The sequence below is a fragment of the Lampetra fluviatilis genome, chromosome 49 (assembly GCF_964198595.1).
Source record: "Lampetra fluviatilis chromosome 49, kcLamFluv1.1, whole genome shotgun sequence".
Taxonomy (NCBI): domain Eukaryota; kingdom Metazoa; phylum Chordata; class Hyperoartia; order Petromyzontiformes; family Petromyzontidae; genus Lampetra; species Lampetra fluviatilis.
This window is the reverse complement of record NC_136323.1, coordinates 2,026,529-2,044,768: the sequence shown is the minus strand read 5'-3', so window position 1 is coordinate 2,044,768 and position 18,240 is coordinate 2,026,529. Positions and strand designations below refer to the sequence as shown.

General features: G+C 56.4%; 1 protein-coding gene across 2 annotated transcripts in view; it reads left to right on the top strand.

The window, feature by feature from the left end:
• Positions 1-18,240, top strand: part of LOC144948428 (laminin subunit gamma-1-like) — a 137,158-nt gene that overhangs the window by 114,711 nt on the left and 4,207 nt on the right. For both annotated transcript variants that reach the window (XM_078877885.1, XM_078877886.1), the window contains 17 exons: positions 166-302; positions 543-665; positions 1,263-1,452; positions 2,735-2,847; positions 5,388-5,609; positions 7,344-7,526; positions 8,787-9,035; positions 9,182-9,335; positions 9,944-10,086; positions 10,612-10,793; positions 11,810-11,966; positions 13,155-13,360; positions 14,246-14,322; positions 15,113-15,250; positions 15,844-15,991; positions 16,762-16,911; positions 17,889-18,003. In XM_078877885.1, the coding sequence (XP_078734011.1) occupies positions 166-302; positions 543-665; positions 1,263-1,452; positions 2,735-2,847; positions 5,388-5,609; positions 7,344-7,526; positions 8,787-9,035; positions 9,182-9,335; positions 9,944-10,086; positions 10,612-10,793; positions 11,810-11,966; positions 13,155-13,360; positions 14,246-14,322; positions 15,113-15,250; positions 15,844-15,991; positions 16,762-16,911; positions 17,889-18,003 (2,687 nt within the window). The remainder of the gene's footprint in view (positions 1-165; positions 303-542; positions 666-1,262; positions 1,453-2,734; positions 2,848-5,387; positions 5,610-7,343; positions 7,527-8,786; positions 9,036-9,181; positions 9,336-9,943; positions 10,087-10,611; positions 10,794-11,809; positions 11,967-13,154; positions 13,361-14,245; positions 14,323-15,112; positions 15,251-15,843; positions 15,992-16,761; positions 16,912-17,888; positions 18,004-18,240) is intronic.

Sequence of the window (18,240 nt, the reverse complement as noted above, 5' to 3'; positions counted from 1 at the left end):
CAAGACACCTTGGCAGGGGGGGGGGTTTAGGAAGCCACTGGAGCTTTATGCACTTTTCAGAACTGCTTTTTGCGTTTAGCTTGTTGCCTTTCCCCCGCACCTGCGATGAGCACGTTCGGCACACGCAGCCCATCTTCGTCTTTGTTCTCCGGCCACCTGCGCCAGGTGCCGCCCCGGACACTTCCACCTGGACGCGCGCAACCCGAGCGGCTGCTCCGCGTGCTTCTGCTTCGGCCACGCGGCGTCGTGCAGCGGCGCCCAGGGCTACGCGGCGCACACCGTCGCCTCCTCCTTCCACGCAGGTCAGGGCGGCACGGCGCTCCCTCGCCCCTCTCCGGGTGGAGCGGCTCGCGAATAGCCGGCGGATTTCGTTCGGGCGCGCATGATCGCGAGAAGAGAGTCCCTCCGTGTTTCCCCTTCTTTTTATTATCCGCCGCTCGTGTTGCCCTGGCGGAATCGGGCTTCCCCCCCCCACCGCCCACCGGGTGCTGACCCCCCCGCCCCTCCTTGCCCCCCCCCCACGGTGTGTGTTGGTCGCTCAGGGCGGGACGGCTGGAAGGCTCAGCGCAGCGACGGCGCTGAGGTTCCCGTCCAGTGGTCGGGGTCGTCCCAAGAGGTGACCGTCACCTCCGCCGACCCTCTGCCCATCTACTTCGTGGCCCCCAGTGAGTGCCCCCCCCCCCCCCGTGACCCGGACGCCGTCGGCAAGCAACGATCCTCGCTCGCTTTGTTTTTTGTAGATTTTTTTCCCACCTCCCCCCCCCCCCCCCCCCAGTTTTTTTTTGACATCCCACCTGCGCTATCGGAGTCACCGTCGTGCAACGGAGCGTCTCAGAATCTGTAGGAATCCGATGAGCTTTAGACGCCCTTTTTTCACAGATGGTCCCGTAGGGGCGGGAGGGGTTGCAACCCCCCTCGTCGTGGTGTGGAGCTACCTCTGAGATCGCTCCAAGTGACCTCTGTTCCGTACACCATTCCCACTCACACTGGGGGCGCCGCGGTGGCGAGATGTTAACTCCCTCAATCCCGATCCTGACAACTGTATATTTGGTGTTTGGATTTTTATCTGGGTGCTCTAGGTTTTCCTTCCACATTTAGAATCGACCTGCATTTGGAGCATTAGGCTGCTATGAATTTCCACTCGATAAGCCACTTCGTTGAGCTATACGGCTCATTGGGCCATACCTGGTAAAACAAAAAATAGTTTAGTTCAAAGTTTTGTCTGAGGACGTCTCGTCCCACCCGCTCGCCCTGTCCCGCAGACGCGTTCCTGGGGAACCAGCTGCTGAGCTACGGGCAGAACCTCTCCTTTACGTTCAGCATGGACCGTCGCGACGTGCGCCTCTCCGCCGAGGACGTGGTGCTCGAAGGCTCCGGCCTGCGCGTCTCCGTGCCGCTCATCGCGCAGAACAACCGCTACCCCACCGACGGGCAGCAGACCTACACCTACGTGTGAGTGGATGGGTTGACCCGTGAGGACGGAGCGTGCCGATCCGGTCGGCTTGCCAGAGTTTCTAACAGCAGACCTACACCTACGTGTGAGTGGATGGGTTCACCCGTGAGGACGGAGCGTGCCGATCCGGTCGGCTTGCCAGAGTTTCTAACAGCAGACCTACACCTACGTGTGAGTGGATGGGTTCACCCGTGAGAACGGAGGGTGCCGATCCGGCCGGCTTGCCAGAGTTTCTAACAACAACAAAAATATACTCTTTTGGTCTTTCGGTAAAGTCACGTAGATAGAAAAGTAATACAATAATAATAAAAAATCACGACGTTTCGATCGCAACACAATCAATCGTCTTCAGGTGAAAAAATACAGCAGTCGTGATTTGTATCTTTTTCTATCTACGTGATTTTACCGAAAGACCCTAAGAGTATGATTTCCTGCAGTCACAAGAGCTTTAAGTCAACAACAAAAATAGCAATCGCGTCAACTTGTAATGCGCTGCACACTGTGGAGGTAGTGAGGGTTGGTGGGTAACAACGACAAAGACCTCCCATATAGCCTTAACGGACTGTTGGGGCAAGTGCTGTTACCGAGCACCTATGAAGGCCGGAACGGCACACGAGGTGGTGGGTGGCCAGCATCACGCCCGGCCGCCTTTGTCTCCCCTGTGGCAATGTTTACACATCGCACCAGGTTCTCATTTGAGGCTTAGTCGACCTCGGGGAGGCCCAGGATCGGTTCAGATAATCGTCACTGGCGTTGGCCGTGAGTGGGAATCGAACCCGGGCTGCCAGATTCGTAGCGCGGCGCGCTAACCGCGACACTACCGCTCCCCACTGGTGGATAACATACACACACACTCGTTAAACGTAGCAGTCCACGTCTCCTGACTATAGGGAATTGTGGCAATATAGCAAGTGGGTTAATTTCCATCTGTGCAGGGATCGAGTACTACCCCCTCCGCACGTGTGGGTGTTTGCCCGGGTACTGCGGTGTCATTCCCCATGTGTAGAAGACTCACGAGTGGAGTTGGCCAAACATCAAAATATAGGACCACAAAGCTTGGGCAATTATTGCCAATTACCCAAGCTGGCTTTTAACTCAGGACATCCTTCTGAAGGTGGGCTCTGAGCCGCTACCACCGGCTGTCTCAGCGCGGACGCATTGCTGAATTTCCTGGGTGGAGGTGACACCGCTGCTGCCTGACCCCGGAGGTTTCTATCCTCTCTGACTCGCGATCTCCCCGCGCGTGGTTTCTGACTCGCGATCTCCCCGCGTGCCGCCTAGGCTGCACGAGAACCCCGCGTATCCGTGGACGCCGCAGATCCCCGCGAACGAGTTCAGGAAGCTCCTCTCTAACCTCACGGCCATCAAGCTCCGTGGCACCTACAGCGACAAGAGTGAGAGTCTCGCACGCACGGGGAGAGACACGCACGACCACGGCTGGGCCAACCGATCGTTACATTCAATTATCTGGTGACTCTGCTGCTGCTGCTGCCGCTCGTGTTGGGTTGGCAGTGGCGCACGAGCACGCACGAAAAACACTCGACGCATTCGTCAATAACGCTGTGCGGCGTCATAAGGAAACGTACACGATGAGCAACGTTTTTGGGGCCGATGTCCCCTTCTTCATAGCACACGTCAATGTGCCGTGCTCATCATTTGCCAAATTTGTAACAAGTGTAGAGTGCAAAATACTCGATTGGGATGCCTCGCAGGGCAACATCGCTCCCTCCTGTGAGGCTCCCGCAGACTGCCGCCATGAGATTGACGCTAATAGCGAATGCACGAGATTATTATGATTTTATCGTGAGCAATTTTGACAACGTACGTGTATAAATGTGCTGCGAAGAATTGGCCATTGGCCAAAACTACCACCTATTGTACATTCTTTTCCTTCTAAGGCCACACGGCGGTGATATTGAGGAATGCGTTGAGTTTTTGTTGTCGCTGCGTTTCTTGTTCCCGTGCGCCACTGCCAACTCAGAAGCCGCAGCGGCATCAACAAATCATCTGTACAATTGAAAGCAGGTTTGTGAGGGGGGATGGCTCATGATGATGTTTAATTCACAGGAGGGGGTCACGATTCGCTTGGTAATAAATATTCATCTTCGTCTGGGTTTTTTTTGGCAAAAACACGGCTGTGTTGATCATCTTGGCCGCGTGCTTCCACGTCTGTGTTTTTTTGCCGCCCCTCCCTCCCCGCCCGCCCCGCCTGTTGTTCGAGACCGGTGCATCGGAGCCCATCTCTCGCGTAAAACGGCTACGATAACAACAACAACAACAAACAACGCAACAACGCGGCCGCACCTTCCGTTCGGCGTGCGGCAACGTCATGGCCTCCGCTCTCGCTCCTCTTTTCTTTTTGCTTAGAGATTTAAACCATCGCAGTACACATGTAGTAACAATACACTTCCTCAGCAGCGATTTGGTGAAATCCATTGTGCTCCGCGGGGCCACTGGTGGGTGGTCCGCACTGTCGGGGGGGAAGGGCTCTGCGAAACTCTCGTACTACCGCGACGATATTTTCCACAAAGCACCCGATATTTGACCGCTCAGATTTTCCTTTTCCGTGAGCTTTTCTTTTGTGCCTCTTCCCCAGTCACACCCACCAGCCTCGTGTCTCGTTTCACCGCATCCTCTCCTCTCACCCTCAGTCTCCCTCTGCTCCTTGTACCCACATACTCACACAGAGACCCACAGAATAATGCCCTGGTTCTCTGTCTGAGTCTGTGGGTCTCTGTGTGAGTCTTTGGGTCTCTGTGTGAGTCTGTAGGTCTCTGTCTGAGTCTGTGGGTTTCTGTCTGAGTCTGTAGGTTTCTGTCTGAGTCTGTAGGTCTCTGTGTGAGTCTGTAGGTCTCTGTGTGAGTCTGTGGGTCTCTGTCTGAGTCTGTGGGTCTCTGTGTGAGTCTGTAGGTCTCTGTGTGAGTCTGTAGGTCTCTGTGTGAGTCTGTGGGTCTCTGTGTGAGTCTATGGGTCTATGTGTGAGTCTGTGAGTCTCTGTGTAAGTCTCTGGGTCTTTGTGGAAACCTGTGGTTCTCTGTGTGAGTCAGTGAGCCTCTGTGAGAGTCTGTGGGTCTATGCGAGTCTGTGGGTCTATGCGAGTCTGTGAGTCTCCGTGTGAGTCTAAGGTTCATTGTCCGAATTTACTGGTCTATAGACTCCATAGCCCTTACAATTACATCTTCTTTCTCTATGCTCAACACATGGCCAAACCACCGAAGTCTCACTTCCTTTTCCTTTTGAATAATATTCGTAGCCGCCAATGCCACGGGAGAGGTCCCTGGAGGACTGCGATAGAACGCCACGAGGGAGCACTCTTCTCCATGAGCCACACAACAAACACAGGACACGTGCGGGACCCTCTGTTGTGTGGTGAGCACGGCCCAGCGGTCGTGCGTTTTGCCCTCTTTGTTTGCAGAGGCTCACGGTTGAAAGCCCCTGGCAGGCCGCCCTGGTTATTGCTGCGGGTGCATTCGTCGTGTAAGAAAAATATGTGATCGCCACCCGCTTCACAGTGGACGCTAAAAGATCCCCTGACGTCATTCAACACAAGCGGGGCAGTCGTGTGCCCGGCGTCACGGTCCTAATTCTTTCATGAAATTAGCAAAAATTCAACCGCAAATGTCTGCGTTGGAGTTGCGCGTGGCAACGTCGGCCCCTGCCGGGTTATACTATCAATAATATATATTAATAGGATTAACCTTACCTGGCATTTAACTCACGACGTCCTGCGGAAGGCGGGTTGATTGCTCTGTTTCGGCGCGGAAGACTTGCCGAACGATAGCGCAAATACCGAATGTATAATAAAATACTCATTATGATTTAATTATGAGCAGTTTTGACAACATGTGTATTCGTGCCCCTCCTCCTGTCTCTCTGTCCCCACCCCCGCTTCCCCCACCCACCCCCCCACCCAACCGTCTCTGCCCGGCCGCAGGCACGGGCCGGCTGGGCGAGGTGCGTCTGGTGACGGCGCGGCCGGGCTACGGCGCCGCGGCGGGCTGGGTGGAGCAGTGCTCGTGCCTGCCGGGCTACCGCGGCCTGAGCTGCGAGGCGTGCGCCCCGGGCCACCGGCGCGACCCCCCCGGTGGGGGGCCCCTTGCCACCTGCGTCCCCTGCAGCTGCCACGGCCACAGCGGCTCGTGCCACCCTGAGACCGGTGCGTGCCAACGCCGCCGCCGTCACCACCGCCGTCACCACCGTCACCAATTCCACCACTGTCACCACTGTCACCACCGCCACCACCACCACCGTCACCACCGTTACCGCGATGGGGCCACTGCCACCACCGCCACCACTACCACTACCACCGCCACCACTGTCACCACCGCCACCACCACCACCACCGCCACCACTGCCACTACCACCGCCACCACCGCCACCACCACCACCGCGATGGGGCTGCCGCCACCACGGCCCAAAACGCGACAGCTCTCGGCAGGGTTTTCACTTTTATTTTCAAAGGCCCAAAATGTAAAGCGGCCAGTAACAAACAGCACGATCAAAGTTGTAAAAGTACACATGTTGAACTTCTTTCGCGCCGTACGTAGCCAACCGTGCTAATCGGAGGTGCGGGGGGAAGGGCAACAGACTAAACACAAAAAGCAGTTCTGACGAAATTAGTTCATGCCTCTTGGTAAAAGTGTAACAGGTTGGTTAAGTTGGGCAAGGTTATTGATATAAGGGCTTGTGGAATAGAGACGACGATGGGAGGAGGGAATTCCATAGCGGAGCAGTGCGAGGGAAGAAGCAGAAAGAGAAGTGACGTGACCTGCGGCGTGGTGAGTGAGTGGATGGGTGGGTGAGTGGGTGGGTGAGTGAGTGAGTGAGTGATCAAGTGGGTGGGTGAGTTCGTGATAAAGAGCATTGTTGTAACGTGCAGTGTGGCGGTGGTGGTTGAACACAGTGTGGTGGTGGATGAGACAAAACAGCTGGTGTCTGTAAATACACCGAGTCCTCGACTCAGGTGGAGGAATCAGTGAGTTGAGTTCACGGGAACGGTAACCACCATGGTAGCGACAGTAGAGTGACAAGGGAGTGACTGGACCGCTGAGTAATGAGCGAATCGGGGAATGCTTGCATCATTAATCACCGGGCTGCTTTTCGTGAAAGTCCATCCAGTCCCGCGGAGTGCACGGGCGGGGAAGCTTATTCTCTCCGTGGTGGCCGAGCGGTACCGCGTTCGCCGGTTCTCGCAGATTGTTGACGGCGCTTCGAGCCTCGCGGCCGCCCTGGTTAATCCTGCGGTGTGTGTCTTTATCAACCTCGTCCCGTCCTGCTTCTGGGCGGACATGCGAAAAGAGTAAGCCATCGTGTGCCGGCGTCAACGGTTCAAATGTATCCACATTTTAAGCATTCCCGGCAGATCATTCGATTGGGATCGCACACAGCAACACCCAGGCCCCTTGCCGCAAAACCACGACAGGCTGTGCCTGTGGCACACAGCGTCTTCGTGACGGTGGCCCAGTCAGGGTTAGGGTTAAGGTCATGGTTAGGGTCAGGGTTAAGGTCAGGGTCAGTGTTAGCACGGTGGACGTCCGGCTGTCTGTACGGCTCATTGGGCGATTGCTGTGATGTGTGCATGTGCCCTGCGTGTGTGTCCTGTCCGTGTGTTGCGCATGTGTGGTTTCTGTGTATGCTTGTACCGTTTCAGTGGTATGCACGTGTGTGTATGTGCCAGCACCACACCACGAGTGCGTGTGTGTGTGCGGCTTGTGTGTGTTCCACGTATTGGGTCTTTCGGTAAAGGTTCAAAGAAAATAACAAACGTGTGTCTTTGTTGTGCTGCGCGCCATGCCGTGTGTGTCCGCGTGCTTCCTGTGTGCTGGGCGTATGTGCGATGCTGCGCGTGTGTTCCACGTGTGTGTGCCGCTGCGTATGCCACTGCGTGTAGGTGCGTGCGAGTGCCAGCACCACACCGCAGGGCGTCGCTGCGAGCAGTGCGCCGCCGGTTTCTACGGCGACGCGACGCGCGGCCGCGCCGACGACTGCCGCGCGTGCCCCTGCCCCCAGGGCTCCACGTGCGCCCTCGTGTCCGGCGAGGTCACGTGCACGCGCTGCCCCCAGGGGCTCACGGGTAAGCACTAAGACAAAGATCCCTCCCGCGTAGCCTTGAACGCTGTCGGGGCAGGTGCCGTTAGCGAGCGCGTACCAACGTTCACCTGCGTGCGTACGTGTACGTTGAACTTCTTTTGCAACGTACGTAGCAAAGCTTGCTAATCGGAGATGCGGGGGAAGGACAACAAACTAAACACAAAGAGTAGTTCGACAGAAATGAGCTTTCAATATATCGGAAGAGCGTTCCAGACGGCCACAGAAGGGCATCTGAAAGAGCGCGAAGCAGTGGGCGTCTTTTGTCGGCCTGGCTGGTACGTGGCTGGGCCTACCGGCCAGCACATTTGCATGCTGGCGTCACCACCCCCCTCACCCACCCTCCACCCCGGCTGCAAATGCTCGGCCAGTGTGTGAGTTGTTTTTGTTACTGTTAAGAGTTTCTCCCAATTGTATCCCCATTGCACGATCGGCGTCACAGTCACGAGACGTAGTAGGCAACTAGGATCTATCACAGGGTGGGAGTGCAACCCTCGGTGTTGGAGAACTGCCCACGGGAAGCGGATATCCCGGATGCTGAGATACCTTAAAGTGACATTTCTTGTCAACGGACAGCAGAAGGCAGCACTTTCCCATTCGCTCTGCACGTGAGCGTGAGGTCCATTGCCTGACGGTTGGAATCCGAGTTTTCAATCTATATGAGTTAAAAGTGCACAAAGCTCCAGTGGCTTTCTAATATCAGAAGGAAGAGCGTTCCAGACGGCAGCAGAAGCGCATCTGAAAGCGCCGTGCAATGCCGTGACCACCGCCTTCGTTTGGTAGTTAGCCAAAAGCCGCCGCTGCGAGGATTATCAGCGGAGTTCACGTGATGATATTTCATGCCCCATCGACGAGATCAGCGAGGTATCGTGGTTCCTTCGTGATGATTGCGACCTCATAATGCGTTCGCTCGGTTGTTTGACTTGCATCCCACTGGGATTTTTGCACACAGCGTTGGTGTACGGTGTTTTTTTCTGCAATATTTTGCTGTCTTTTCTTGGATTTTCTGTTTGCGCTCAGTTACATATTCACTTTAAGATGTTTTTTGTTCATGTTTTTGTTTTTTGTTTGTTGCGCTTGCAACCAATTCAAGAGCCGAATGGCTCACAAGGCTATACCTAATAAATGAACTTGAAATGAACTTGAACTTGAACCGGAAGCCAATGCGGTGAGCCCAGAGTTTTAGCGACTCCGTGCATCTCTCCTGTCCGCCCTCCACCACCCATCACCGCCACCACCGCGCCAGGCAAGCGCTGCGAGCTGTGCAGCGACGGCTACTTCGGCGACACCGTGGGGGCGGATGGCGCCGCGGTGAGGCCGTGCCGCCAGTGCGAGTGCAACGGCAACGTGGACCCCAACGCGGTGGGCAACTGCGACCGGCGCACGGGCGAGTGCCTCAAGTGCACGCGCAACACGGCCGGCTTCTTCTGCGACCGCTGCCGCGACGGCCACTACGGCAACGCGCTGGCGCCGGGCGACGGGGACAAGTGCCGACGTGGGTTCTCGCGACGAGCGGCACGCACGCGCAACACAAACCTGTACACACGTGACATGCGTGCGTCACGCACAGCCACGCGCGCGCACGCGCGGCGCACGCGTAACTCACGCGTCCCCCCCGTGTGCCGTCGTGCGTGCGCGCAGCGTGCGCGTGCTCCCGGTGGGGCACGCTGGGCAACCCCGGCGGCTGCAACGTGGTGACGGGCCAGTGCGAGTGTCGACCACACGTGACCGGGCGCGACTGCGGCCAGTGCCTGCCCGGCTACTACGTGTCCCCCGACGGCAACGGCTGCGAGAGGCGAGTGGCAGCCACATTTCCCACAATGCACCGCTGCGTTGCTGCTGTTGCTGCTGCTGCTGCCCTGCAGGTGTTTCTCGATTCTTGCTCTCCCCCCGCTTCCTCCTTGGACTTGTCCACCGCCCGGTGTATTAGTTCGTCCGTCTGGCTCGTCCGCCTGCTCACGCACCCGGCGAACCAGTCACCCGCTTGTTTACTCACCCTCCCGATCAATTATCCAGTGATTCGTACATCCACCCTCCGAGAAAATCACCTGGAGCGCGTCCGATCTCGTCAAATCTCGGGTTGCAAAGCAGGCTATATTTGTGTGTGTGAGCGTTCGCTCGCGTGCGTAAAAATACACGTATGGGGGAGCGTCACTGATAACAGCGGTGAATATTTTAAACGGTCCTGAGCCTCCCCGAAGACGAGTACCCACGGTATATAAGCATCAGCACCGGGGAGACAAAGGCGGCCAGGTGTGGTGCTGTCCACCCACCCCCTCGTGTGCCGTTGCGGCTTTCATAGATGCTCTCTAACAGCACTTTCCCCAACAGTCTGTTGAGGCTATGTCTTTGTCTTTTTTTATTTTTATATAAAAACGCGCGTGTGCGTGCGTGTGCGTGCAGGTGTAACTGCGACCCCGTGGGCTCGTCGACGGGCGGCTGTGACCCGGTCACGGGACAGTGCGACTGCCATCCCGGCACCTCCGGCCGCTGCTGTGATCGGTGCGAGGGCAGCCATTTTGGATTCTCTCTCGAAGGCTGCAAGCGTAGGTCCCCTCATTACTCACACACACACACAGCCTGTGACGTCACTCACTCGTCACTCACACACACAGCCTGTGACGTCACTCACTCGTCACTCACACAGCCTGTGACGTCACTCACTCGTCACTCACACACACAGCCTGTGACGTCACTCACTCGTCACTCACACACACAGCCTGTGATGTCACTCACTCGTCACTCACACACACAGCCTGTGACGTCACTCACTCGTCACACACACAGCCTGTGACGTCACTCACTCGTCACTCACACACACAGCCTGTGACGTCACTCTCTCGTCACACACATAGCCTGTGACGTCACTCACACACACAGCCTGTGACGTCACTCACTCGTCACACACACAGCCTGTGACGTCACTCACTCGTCACTCACACACACAGCCTGTGACGTCACTCACTCGTCACACACAGCCTGTGACGTCACTCACTCGTCACTCACACACACAGCCTGTGACGTCACTCACTGTGTCCCCACCCCGCCCCCCCCCGCCCCGCCACGCGAAGCGTGTGACTGCGACACGTCGGGCTCCAAGTCGATGCAGTGCGACCAGGCGGACGGGAGCTGCCCGTGCCGCGAGGGCGTGACGGGCGCGCGCTGCGACCAGTGCCGCGAGAACTACCACTACAACCGCACCAACCCGGGCTGCCAGGAGTGCCCGCCGTGCTACCGGCTCGTGCGCGACAAGGTGGGCCGCCGCACGGCGACGCCACCGATGCCTCTGACGCTTTTTTCCACCGCACGACCGAGCCGATGTGCCGGGGAGACTCGCGGCTACGGGCGGTTTCCCATCAGCTCGTGCGCCAAGCCGGGCTGGAACGGTGATACACGGGGGCCTCCGATTGGCAGGGTTGGCTACGTACGCTGCGAAAGAAGTTCAGCATACATAGGCAAAGATCCCCCGTGTAGCCTGTAACAGACTGTTGGTGCAAGTGCTGTTCGTAGCAAGTAGCAGCACCTATGAAGGCCAGAACGGCACACGAGGAGGTGGGTGGCCAGCACCACGCCCGGCCGCTTTTGCCTCCCGAGTGGCGATGTTTTATACATCGCACCCGCTTTGACACATACATGCATACACACGTACATACACACGGGCCTAACAAGACATCTAAATTTGGCTTGGGAGGCCAAGCAGGGCCAGGAGCGGTGCCAATGATGGCTTCTGGGTGCCTGACGTTGTCATTGGCTGCGATGAAACTGGGTTCTTGACCGGGTGGTAGTGAGTTCATGTTCTTCTCGACAAAATGACTGCGAAAAAAAACCCCCGTCGCATCCGATTTGGTTCCGCACTTAATTTAGCAGTGTTCTAACTCTTGAGAATCGAAATATCGGATTCTGACAGTCAGGCGATGGACCTCACGGCTCACGTGCTGAGTAAATGGGAAAGTGCTGCCCTCTGCTGTCCGTTGACAAGAAATGTTGACAAGAAATGTCACTTCAAGGTATCTCAGGTAGCTTCCAGGATATCCGCTTCCCGTGGGCAGTTCTGGAACGCTCTTCCTTCCGAGACATTGAAAGCTCATTTCTGTAGAACTGCCTTCTGTGTTTAGTTTTTAGTCCTTCCCCCGCACCTCTGATGAGCACGATTGGCTACGTACGGCGCAAAAGAAGTTCAACGCACACGTACAAAACTTTTCTTCTGATATCGTACGACAATCCCAATGCCGCGTCTCTTCCTCGGCCCCCCCCCTCGTCCCGGCGCAGGCCCAGGATCTGCGTGAGCGCCTGCGGGAGCTGGAGCAAGCCTTTGAGCGCATCGCCTCCGACCCGGGCACCGGCACGGACCGCCACTTCGAGATGAAGCTGCAGCAGGCGGCCAGCGCCGTCGAACAGCTGCTGAGAGATGCGCAGCACACGCAGAGTACGGCCCCGTCTACGCGTCGCACTCGCACCACACTCGCATCTCGCTCGCGGTGGTGCCCACCCCCCCTGGAATGGCACGTTTTTGGAAATTGATACGAAATAATAAGCAGCCTTATGGCCTTTCAGTACAGGTAGTTGTACAATTTTCCGTGGTTTCAAAAGGCCTTTCACTGGTGTCTCCATCAAAGCAATTGCGAATGTCAGAATTTCGTCCTCAGGTTAAAATGTTCCAGCCTCATGCTCCACTCACGCTGCAAATTGATTATATTATCTAAGGGCGCCGCAGTGGCGAGATGTTAACTACCTCACCTGGTATACAGGAGGTAGTGGGTTCGATCCTGACCCTGACTCTTCTATCATTTTGAGTTTGCGTGTTCACCCGTGGTCACGTGGATCTTTCTCCAGGTCCTCCGGGTTTTCTCTTCACATCAACATCACGTGATTAGAGTATTTGGCTGCTGTACATTTCCACACGACGATAAGCCACTTCGTTGAGCTGTCATTTGTGGTGCAGATCGCTTCTGAAATAGAGCGAAATAGCTCAGTGGGCCTTATTTGGCACTATAAAACATTTAACACGGAGACTTTCGTGACCAATATCATCCATAAAACAGGTTTTTTTGGGTTAGATCGCGTAAATATATAAATGTGTCGTTAAACCCGGAGGATTTCTCCACACATCTGATGAAGCTGGTTGTAATTACTGGCGAAACGTCGTACTCAGATTGTAAATGTTGTGGCTTTGCTCTCCAACACACCAATGTGCTGTACTAGTGACGAATTGGCACGTTCTGTTTACGTGACAAACCTTACTAAGTGTCGGGTGGTGGCGGGTTTAACGACACATTTATATATTTACGCGATCTAACCCAACAAAAGAACAGGTCTGTCGGAAAGACAGCGGCTGAATGACGCTGTCTTTCCGACAGACCTGTTCTTCACCTGAGGACGGCTGCTTGCGTTGTGGCCGAAACGTCGTGAGAATAATTTATTATGTTTTATTTTTATTATTTTATTATTTCCCTTCTACGTGACTTTACCGAAAAAACCAAGAAGATGAATCCCTGCAGTCACGAAAGCTTTAAATCGAACCTCCCGCCCCCCCCCCCCCCCCTGTATTATGGAATATAAAACATTGTTTATAGTTGCGCTTATTCCACGCCCGTGCCTCCCGTACCTCCACCAGTGTCGGACCAGGGCCTGCAGTCCCAGCTGGACGAGCTGGAGCGCACGTTGGCATCGCAGAAGGGCCGCCTGCAGAAGATGGGCGACACGGTGGGCGAGACGGACGGGGTGGCTGCGCGGGCCGGGCGGCGCGCCGGAGACACGCAGCGCATGCTGGAGCGAGCGCAGCACGAGCTGGAGCGGGCCAAGGCCGCCATCGCCTCCGTCGTAAGTCGCAAGCGCCCCCCTAATGCCCCCCCCCCCACTCCCCACCCCCCCCCCCCCCACACACAACTACAACGGACCATAGGAGCAGCGGCGATACGAGCCGTGGGGATGCTCCCCCCGAGTTTGAAGTTGATTTTCTTACCTTGCCGTTACTTTGCCACTCCTCTTCTTGGCTCTTTCGGTAAAGTCACGTAGAAGGGAAATAATAAAAGAATAAAAATAAAACATAACGTCTAAGAAATGTGGAATTTCCCGCAACTGCCTCTGCAGGCCTGTCAGCGGGAGATGAGCACCTGCACCTCCAATGTTAATTTGAGCAGCAGACGTCACTTTGAATTCTCGAGACCTCATTACTTTTACTCTCACAGCCATTGGTGATTGAGCTGAGAGACCATAAACCCTGCGGCACTTTAGAAACTGTTGTTTTTAAAATCTACAACAGGCAGCTGAAACCCATTACTTGAATCTGACTTATGCCAGCTCGGTCGTATGACTACAGCCACTATGAGCTCTCGGAGCCATCCAGGCACCTTTCAACGTAGGAATCTTTGAACGCTTCACGTCGTTTCGCGAACACGTCGTCGCTTCATTGTTGTTATTATAAACACCGCTGCCCGATTTGCGTCGCCTCAACGCCACGCACTCACGCCGCCGGCAGCATCGTCAGGCGACAGCGAGGATCGTGGAGAATTCCCCCTGCGTTTTTGTCTCAAACAGAGAGGGGTAAAGGCGATGTCGTCACTGTGCGCCTATCAGGTTGCGAAGACCAGAGTGGGGGCGGCGGGGGGCGGGGTGTTAATGTAGCCATGCGAGTCACAATACTTGCGTGTGTTTAATGAACACGTCTGCAGTGACGTATTTTTTTTTATTGCGCTTTATTTGCAGAACATCGATGGGAAAAACGTGACCGGGCCCAACAACTTCACAGTTCTGGCAGAAGAAGCAAGGCGACTGGCGGACAGGTGCGAGGTGGCACAGACGGCAGTACTGATGACACCCACGAGGCTAGAAGCCGTCCACCTTCATTGAAGCCCCCCAAGGCTGTGGGTAGCACCCACGGAGGCTCTTCCCAGTTTCGTTGTCCACCTGGCACGGGTCGATGCACTGTTTCGTTTCACACGTGCTGCTGCTGCTGCTTGCAGGCCATGGATTGGAGACTCATTTCATCACGGTGGCTTTTTGTGCTTAGTTTGTTGTCCTTCCACCGCACCTCCGGCTAGCACGGTTGGCTACGTAGGGTGCGAAAGAAGTTCGACACACATTCTTACATACGAAGTGGCCTGTCGCCTGGTTGCATTTTTGGTGTAATGATGGGTCCTAGGATGGGATATCAGCCGTCGAACAAAGACGGTTACCGCATCGCGCGCTTTCAGATGCGGTGAGTAAGTGAGCTGGTGAGTGAGTGGATGAGTGAGAGTGTTGTTGTGACCTGCAGTATGGTGAGTGAGTGAGCTGGTGAGTGAGTGGATGAGTGAGAGTGTTGTTGTGACCGGCAGTGTGGTGAGTGAGTGAGCTGGTGCGTGAGTGGATGAGTGAGAGTGTTGTTGTGACCTGCAGTGTGGTGAGTGAGTGAGCTGGTGAGTGAGTGGATGAGTGAGAGTGTTGTTGTGACCGGCAGTGTGGTGAGCGAGCTGGTGAGTGAGTGAATAGTTGAGTGACAGTGGTTGTTGTGACCTGCAGCGGAGTAGTACCTAACGATCAACGGCTGTTGTTGTTGTTGCTGCTGCTGTTGTTGTTGTCGCGGACGTGCAGCCACAAGCAGGCGGCGGACGAGATCGAACAGACCGCAAACCTGGCCAACGACACGTCCACGGCGGCCTACAACCTTCTGCGCAAGACGCTGGCCGAGGAGAACGACATGGGCGGCCAGATCAGCGAGCTCACGCGCAGGTCGGTGCTGCCGCTGGCGCGAGATCTCCAACACGGAGCGCGCAGGGAGCGGTGTGGGGGGGGGGGGGAGCAGGAGGAGGTGCTCTGACCGTGCCCGTCGAGTGCTCGCGAAGCTGCATTGGCTTCCGATTGCCGAACGAATCCGTTATAAGGTCGCACCCGTTGCACCAGTGGTTCTTAACCTTTACTGCAGCCTTGCACCGCTTTGTTTCTCAATCGTTTAAAAATATATATAATAAATACATAGAGGTGTAGCAGCGTCGTTGTTTTAAAAACATTGTTACTAACCGTACGCCCCCCTGCCGTGGCCTTGTGGGAGCCTCGGTACCGATAAAGTTGTTGTATTTTAGTTTTCTTCGGGTTACGTTCCGAAGAAAACATACGTGGACGTCATCGCAACGGTAAAGGGTTACTGCCACCGTAGAAGACTTACAGATTTTTCGGACAGTAGCAGCAGCAGCAGCTGCCCCGAAACGGACGACGGCCGTCCTACGAATATCCCGCCGGACGGGCGGCCAGCCCTACAAACGCACGGCAACGCGGAGTAACGCCGCGGTGTGCTCCCGCGCCGCTGTGCCGTCGCTCGCGCGCAGGGTCGGCGCGGCCAAGACGCAGGGCGCGCAGCTCGAGGCGCTGGCGGACGCCGTGCACAAGGAGGCCAAGGCGGCCGGCGACAAGGCCCTGCAGATCTACGCCAACGCCTCCACGTCCGTGCCCAACGTGGACATCGACGCCCTCCAGGTTCCCCCCACCGCCCCCCCCCCCCAGCCCCGCACACCAGGCCTCGCCATTCGCGTCGGGCGGCGGACGTACGTACGTCAGCTATCGTAGAGCGCGGTCGTGTCGTACGTACGTGCGTGCGTGCGTCGAACTTATTCCGCGCCCTACGTTCACCAAACGTGCCAATCGGAGGTGCGGGGGCTACGCTGCCGCACGTGGCTGCCTGTGGTCCAGCGCCGTGGAGGCAGCAGGCGGCGGCGAGGGTCAGTGGATCACCGTACGACTGTTGCGATACTCCCTTCCCGTGACCGTCGAAGAGAAGCCAGCCGTGCTTTGGCCCGCCAGGAGAAGGCGGTGCGGCAAAGTGCAAACTAATCTCCATCTGTCCCTTCTGTACGGGGTAGAGCGTTGCCCCCTCGCACACGTGGGTTTTCTCTGGGTACCCCGGATTCCTCCCACCACGTATAAACACTCATCAATTGACCGATGACATCTTAATATATCGATGATTGCAGAGCTTGGGCCAACCGTTGGCACCGGCTCACCGCCTCTGGCTGCCACCGTCGGTTCGTCGGCGATTGTGAGGTGCAATTTGCACGTACGAGACGTAAAACATTGCATCAAATATTGTTCAGCGCGACTGCCGCAGTGAAAGCATCGCTTTACGTTTCGCAAACTGAAACCTCTCACTGTCTCTGTCTCTCTCTCTCTCTCCTCCCTCTGCTCGGTTCGCCCCGACCCACTCTCGTGTATTTATCCGCCGTGTCCTCTTGCGGCCCGCCGCCTCGTAGGCCGGCGCCGACCGGGTTAAGGGTCGCGCCGCGGAGCTCGACGGCAAAGTGTCCGAGCAGCAGGGCCAGTTCCGCGAGCTGCAGGACGACCTGCGTCCCCGCGTCGATGAGGCCAAGCGGCTGCTGCAGCGCGGCAACACGGAGCAGCAGGTGCCTGGCGCTCACTTGGCTCGGGCCCACTAACCCGCGCGTGTGTGTGTGTGCATGTTTGTATCTGTGTGTGTACGTGTCTGTGTGTGCGTCTGTGTGCCCGCGCGTCCCGTGTGCCCTATCCCTTGTGTCTCATATTCTCACGGGCACCCGCCCCAAACCCCACCTCCCCCAAATCTTTATACGAAAAATCGTAATAAAAACCACCCCAATTAAAATATCTCAGCGGGACAGGAATAGGCTGCAGAGGAGAATCGAGGATTATCTGACACGGCTAGATTCCTCGACGAGAAAGTTTGAGTCGGCCTCAGCGGCGTCGCAGCCGACACAGGCGGAGGCTCAGAGGCTCTTGCGGCAGGGGAACGCTGCCAAGGAGGTATTGTTGTTGTTGTTGTGCGAGCAGCACGCTCGTGGGCCTCTATCCTTGCCCGGCCTTGCTCAAGCGCTCTTCTGGACGCTTCGGGACAGAACCCCCCGCGCCGTTTGCTTGTGGTGGTGGTGGGAATCTTTTGGCTTCGGTGAGACGGCGGGAGAGGTGTTTCCTGTCAACCTCTGCACCTCTCAACTTCGACGTTTGCCCTCCTGACGCTGGGGCTTCTGGGATTTTTGTGGTTTTTAGTTTTGGCGGGCAGTTGCATGAAACCACGCTGGTGACAGTCTCGCTCGGTTGACGCCGATTCTGGTAAAATAGTAGCCCGGGGAAGATGTCTCGCGGGACTTCTCCCCAAGCGGCCGATTGTGTCAAACAACTTTAAGAGACAATGTCGCTCAGTTTCCATTCTACGTCGATGTAAACGACGCGAGAGATTTTTGCTGAAGATGATTCATGCAACTGACCGCCCAGGCCTTTATTCATCGCGCTATAAGCAGCATCGCTAGTTTCAGACTGCTGGTGCCTGGGCTTCAATCGTTGGTGAAATGTCTCGAAGTAATTTTGAGAAAAATCGATAAACCCCCCTCCCCTAACCCCCACCCAGGTTCTGGATCAGCTGTTGGCGCGCGCAAACGCCGCGTTCAACTCGGCCAAGGAGGCCGAAGGGAAAGGGAAAGCCACTCTCAAGGAGGCCACCGACACCCTCAACATCCTGAGAGGCAAGTTTCAATGCACAGTGGCAGGGTGGGTGGCACGGTGGGTGGGTAGCACGGTGGGTGGGTGGCACGGTGGGTGGGTGGCATGGTGGATGGGTGGCATGGTGGATGGCAGGGTGGGTGGGTGGCACGGTGGGTGGGTGGCACGGTGGGTGGGTGGCACGGTGGGTTGGTGGCAAGGTGGATGGCAGGGTGGGTGGCGGGGTGGATGGCAGTTTGACGACGGGGTGGCACTTCTTG